Source organism: Medicago sativa, chromosome 2 (genome assembly GCF_051527215.1).
Source record: "Medicago sativa cultivar Bolivia chromosome 2, Bolivia_mono, whole genome shotgun sequence".
Lineage (NCBI taxonomy): Eukaryota > Viridiplantae > Streptophyta > Magnoliopsida > Fabales > Fabaceae > Medicago > Medicago sativa.
In genome coordinates this window covers 71,222,868-71,228,867 of record NC_140750.1, presented here as the reverse complement: position 1 = coordinate 71,228,867, position 6,000 = coordinate 71,222,868, and the positions used below count along the sequence as shown (strand labels likewise).

The 6,000-nt window shown below is 31.6% G+C and overlaps 1 protein-coding gene across 1 annotated transcript; it reads right to left on the bottom strand.

Annotated features, from left to right (window-relative positions):
- Window positions 1-940: 940 nt before the first annotated feature.
- Window positions 941-4,512, bottom strand: LOC146950324 (Acid phosphatase/vanadium-dependent haloperoxidase-related protein). Its single transcript, XM_085746258.1, has 5 exons — window positions 4,240-4,512; window positions 3,082-3,238; window positions 1,940-1,990; window positions 1,746-1,838; window positions 941-1,291 (listed from the first exon to the last, which is right to left on the bottom strand). Exons 1-5 carry the CDS (start codon window positions 4,380-4,382, stop codon window positions 1,232-1,234), a joined length of 504 nt encoding a protein of 167 aa, XP_085602384.1. The 5' UTR covers window positions 4,383-4,512; the 3' UTR covers window positions 941-1,231.
- Window positions 4,513-6,000: the final 1,488 nt, after the last annotated feature.

Here is a 6,000-nt window from a genome sequence, read left to right as displayed (position 1 = left end):
TTTGGAGTCCATCTCAAATTCCACCCAAATAAGATTTTGATTTTGAACAAGCATATACTTTATCGGAGAGCCAATAACTCAACCTAAACGAAGTTGGGTTAGCTTACTTGGTTTGTTATATAGCTAAACAATAGCCTGAGATTGACTAGTGATTTTATGCACTAAATAATACATATTTTTTTTTGACGGAATAAATAATACATATTGTTAAAAATCATTTATTGGTATTTTTTAAAGGATCATTTATTGATATTTTTAATTTTTAATTTAATATCAGATTAGTTTTTATTTATATTTTATCATAATTAGTTTTTAAATTTAAATTATATTTTCTTATCCTATCTTGGAGGATTATAACTTAGCTCATATTCAAGATAGGAATTTGAATTGATGAGATAGGAATTTGAATTGATGGGACAAGATATGGTGAGTTTCACGATTAACTCATGTATCATGTTGTCATCAAGCTTTGGATCAATGTAGGAATTTGAATTAATGAGACAAGATATTATAAGTTTTACGGTTAACTCATTGTATCATGTTGTGTCATCAAACTTTGGATCGAGAGAGGAGTTATCATATCTTGTTTATTATTCGGCGTACCAAATGGACCCTTATAGCTTAGAATTATTGATATTCGAGCATACACATCATTTGAGATTGAAGATTGAGATGGAGAGCATCGTATGACTTATTTCAAATTTCCAATGAAAATTACGTGAACTGTGGAGCAGACCAAAATCTCTAAAAACCTGCAAGGTAAAATCCAATTTGCAAGTCCTAACATGTAACTTCGGGTAATATGAAAATTATAACACCTATTAGATAACACGTGACAGTCAAAGTTTTTGACAGGTCAAAACTTCAAACGAACCTTGATCAAATAATCTACTAACGAATGAAAATGAAATGCTACCCACAATGTGTGGAAAACAAGTCGTCAAATAAAGGACAGTGTTATCTCAAATCGTGTCCAATCATCAACAATTAATTAAGACAGTTAACAAACCAATACATTATTGTTCACAAGAGAAGTTTGAATGTCCAAAAAAAATGGGGACGATGGATTTCCCAGCACCAAGGAGATCCCTTAACATACGATCTTTTTACACGCTTGCATGCTTGCGACAAAAGCAAGCTTTTACTCCATTTCCATGACGCTCTCCTTTTCGCCGTGCATGGCCAGTTGTGACAAGATAAATAATTAATATCATTCACATAGCATTGCATCTTAACTTGATTTCCTCATTAAAAATGCTATAATGCAGCCCAGTAAACCACCAGCAACAACCTGTGCAAAAGATAAACAATAGTAGGTGATATATTGATACTTGGATAATGAGGAAGTCAAGTTATAATGCTATAATGATTACTATATGTATTGAATGTTCAGAAACAGAGGACTATGTAAAGTGGTTCCCTTATCCGAATCTTAAGACTTGAGAGATTAAGGTACTGATAAACTACTGGTGCATGGCAACTAATTCATATGAATAATTATGTTTGTAATTGTACTTTCAAAGATAAGGCCTGAAATTATGGGTTCGACCACATATAAGAAATGGCATTGCAAGAGATTTTGGAGAACCTCTGTTTATTCAGATAATATACTCCAAACAAAAGTATTACTAGTGAATGAAATTTGAATAAAATTGTTGGTCACTAAACATAATAAATAGTAGTAGACATCTCTATCAAAATAAGTGCTGGAACAATAGTAAACTCGGAAAAAAAGCACACCACACCTGAAGAGGGGTATGACCAAGTGAATCACGTAATGGTCTGACATTGGACAGAGGATGTTCCGGAGGTAATTCACACACAATTTGATTAAGCAACTGCAATGTGACAGAAAGCAACATACAAAATGAGTGTATATGTAAAGCAAGTGGGAAAGTAAAGCAAGTCGATAACACTACCATCAAGTAAAAGTACTTACTTCTGCTTGCCGGCCTGCATGAAGTCTAACTCCTGTGGCATCATACATTACCTATAAAAGTATCAAAAAATCTAACTTTGTCACTACTATATTAAAAGTATTAAAATCAACCGAATAAAACACTAATTACCAGGAAAAACATTTATATTTTCCAGGCTCTAAACAAATACCATCTTGACCAGAAAATAACCAAAAATAAGGAAGCATGACTCATTGGACGAAAAATCCTTATGAATTTCTATTGAAGAAATAATTGTAAAGAAAATAGCAATCAACATATTTCAGCATCTTCCGATGTGTATGTGGTTTACATGACACAAAAAGTTGTTATTTACATATGAACTCAACATTCGTAGACTACAAACTACGCACATAAAAGAAATAGTTAATACCAACATGGTAGTACTGGGAGAGTTGGTAATATAAGTCTTCCCCAAAAAAATAACCTAAGTTTGATTTCTGAAGTCGCACATTTGGGAGGCATCAGTCCCTTATAAAAGTATAAGAAACAGATATCCCACTGCCAACTCGAGAATTAGTCCCATAGCAGACCCAAAGGCAAAGGGTCTAAGCCATGAAGATACCTTGGGGCGCCTACTAGGGTCAAATACCATAATCACAGTGGGTTAGCCCACAAAAAATGTTAACCACGAACACATTCAAAGCAATTTCCAATACTCTATAAATGGAAGCACCGTGACAATCATCATGGAAAATGCTAGTGCAAGTTGTTTTCAATAGTTATGAAATAAGTAGGGATCAGAACACCCAGGGTCTTAAAAAAACATAGATTCAGTGCACACCAAATAAAACTCGTATATGAAGCTCAAAGAGTGTCACAGTCTTTCTGTATTTTTTTCCTTTTCCAAATCCCAAGTTTATGAAGGTCATTGTTATTCTTTATTCAAATAAACTTATTAAAATATAATGTCCAAGTTAATTAATAAGGAACGACTGACTCAGCCCAAGCATGTAAGAATCTTAAGTATAAAAAAAATCAATAATAAAATAAAATAAAAAATAAGAACTAGAAAAATGAAAACCACGAGCTTCGGTGAAAGTGAGAGAAGTTGCAAGTCAAAGCTAATCAAGAACAGAACAATCTATTTAATCATAAATGAATGAAAGGATGAAATACATACAATACATGCCAAGATGACGGCGATGGCAAAGACAGATGACCCAATCCCTTCTTGGAAACCTATCGCCACAGCCAAAGCCGACACAGTCGCAGAATGTGATGAAGGCATCCCGCCCGAATCAAGCAACCTTTTAGAATCCCATCTCTTTTCCTTATACCTGAGTATCTAGGAGAAAAGTTTTGGAAAAAGATTAAGTTCACATTTCCAAGTTTCCACTCTCTCAAAGTGGCGCATAACAAAATCGTCCACTTCTAGACAAAACACACTTTTAGGGTATGTTTGGATTTTATATTCATTTTCTGATTCCACTATCTTTAGTATGAATTACAAAAATAAAACATTGCTTTCACTTTTAATCCAGATTTTCATGTGTAAAGAAATAAATAGTGAAAACAATAAAAGGCTATTTTCACTTCTTTCTGCACAGAATCTTTTTTTTTTTAGAAGTTCTACACAGAATCTTAAAGATTAAAGTGATTATGTGTTTCCTTTCCTACACAATTTTGAAAAACACCTACCTTATAATTTAAAAACGATGCGACAATTTTGTAATTAAAACTGAAAACAAAAAATAATAAATGAAACGAGACCATCGGTATTTAAAACGCCACAAAATCGATTGTATTTCACTCATGATATCAGCAAACACCTTAAACATGCATTAAACTTTAATAGTGTAAACTAAAACTTAGACATGTTTGGATTGGCGGCGCGATTTTGTAAAATCATTGTGTACCTACATTGATTCCAAACATAAGTGTATGTTTAGTTTCACTGTTAGAGGATTCAAAGTACATGCTTGGTATCCCTGTCCAATTGTAGAATTGATTTTGACATGTTTGGATATTTTTTAGTAGAATTGATTTTGCTTCCAGAAATGATTCTAACTTGAAGTTAGAATTTATAGCTTTAAGCCATAATCAATTATACAAAATCACAGCGGAATCAAACATACACTTAACCATAGAGAATTCAAGTCATAAACCGCACAATCTCCCATATATTCTCATAATTAACCTAATCAAGCATGTCAATTAAGCAAACACGATAACGGAATTAGCGAGAAATAGATCTATTATATCCCTAATTCACCATAATTAACAAAACTGAAAAGGTTGAAAACATAAAGTGAGAGTGAAAATTGAAATCGTAACGCACCAGGTAGTGAAGATCTTGAGAAACTGAGCGAGAGCGAAAGAGAGAAAAGCAGAGATGAGAGGAAGATTGGAGGAAGGAACAAAAGGGGATAATGATGAAGCGGTGCTTGCAGTTACATCGGCTCTTGTCAAAACCTCATTCATGATTCAATGTGAAAATGTTAAGATGTTGAACTCACCCACACTCTATCTTCTTCTTCTTCTTCTTGTAAGTTGTTGTAATAATAAATAATTTCTTCATTGTTAAGTATTTTAATTTTAATTCAACATTTCAAAGGCCAACAGTGTTTGCGTCGCGTCACGGATATATCACCCAAAGGATAGCCAATTATTCTTTCCCTTTTATTAAAAAAATAATTATAGACAAAAAGGTCAAGAACTAAAATTAAAATAACCAACATAGAGTAAGTACTGAGTTTAAAATTTAAATTATTTTTTCGTGTTGCTGCATCAAACACCCGATTTTAACAAGATATGATAGTTGTATCATATAATGTCTATTTATCTTGCGCACTAAATATTGTTAAATGTTAAAACACGTTTTTTTTTTTTCTTTTTCCATTTTGTTTGAAGTAGCTTCGAGGGTTGTCTATCCCACAATAAAATCTTCTACAAATGGGTAAACTCAATCAAGTTCATACATGCATGTTTTTCTCTTATCCACTCATATACCATAACATTTGTTGGCATAAGCATCGATCTTCCTTCATGTGTGTCGATGAAGAAGTTCACAGACAACTCTTTATTCATTGATATGTGTGTCCCCCTAAAGATATCAATGAAGACATTCCTAACAAAGTTATGTGTTGTATTTGAAGTCTGGAAGCTCCTTAGAATAAATTGTGTATTCCTTAAATGTATTTAAGCATGCCTTGTGACAAACAAGGCAAACCTCGTCAATAAGAAATAATGAATTTATGAGGTTATACAAAAAGATAGTAAGGTACTCTACGGGTGACATATGTTGGTCTAACCCGTCAACAAAGATAGTTAGAAGAATATCTTGAGTATATGTTGCTTGCAAATACCCAAAAAATGATTTCTATTTTTAATAACCCTTACTTAATATTAGATGAATGGCCAATTTTTTAAATTAACATCACAAATTTTTATGTTTCAAAATAAAAACAATAGGACATTTAATTCACTGACCACAGATATTATTAAACCAAATTTTAATGAATACATCAAACTAAAAAGAGAAATGCTATCAACACTCTCTTTTGAGCACTCTCTCTAGCACTCACTCTTTTATTGGATAAAATCAATGTATGTCCCACCACTTTATGTGGGTTCCATTTCCAAAGTGTAGGTCATACATTGATTTCACCCAATAAAAGAGTGAGTGCTAGAGAGAGTGCTCAAAAGAGAGTGTTGCTAGCACTCCTCAACAAAAAATTATTGTTTTTTTAAAAGTTGTACTAAATATTGTTATTTCTCAAAATTAATTATTTTTTATTAATGCTATTATATTGCAGACATTTTTTTCCATATATGTATTTATTGTGTTTTATAAACATTTCATTTATTTATAGTGATTATTATATATTATTATTATTTTTTTGAGCAATATATTATTATTATTATTATTATCATCATCATCATTACTTTTATAAATAAAAAAATTATTGTAACAAAAGAATGTTAAATTTGAAATTGATTTCAAGTTAGAAAAAAAATTGTCATACAACTTTAACTTGCTTTTAATAAATTTATTTAAATCCTTCAAAAAAAATTCAAAATATTTTGAGATTTATTTTTT

Excerpts from the sequence above, each read along its gene's own strand:
- LOC146950324 (XM_085746258.1), bottom strand. The coding sequence starts at position 4,382 with ATGAATGAGGTTTTGACAAGAGCCGATGTAACTGCAAGCACCGCTTCA. Across the intron at positions 3,239-4,239 it reads CTCAAGATCTTCACTACCTG|GTATAAGGAAAAGAGATGGG; the intron begins GTGCGTTACGAT and ends CTAGATACTCAG. Across the intron at positions 1,292-1,745 it reads TTGGTCATACCCCTCTTCAG|GTTGTTGCTGGTGGTTTACT; the intron begins GTGTGGTGTGCT and ends TCTTTTGCACAG.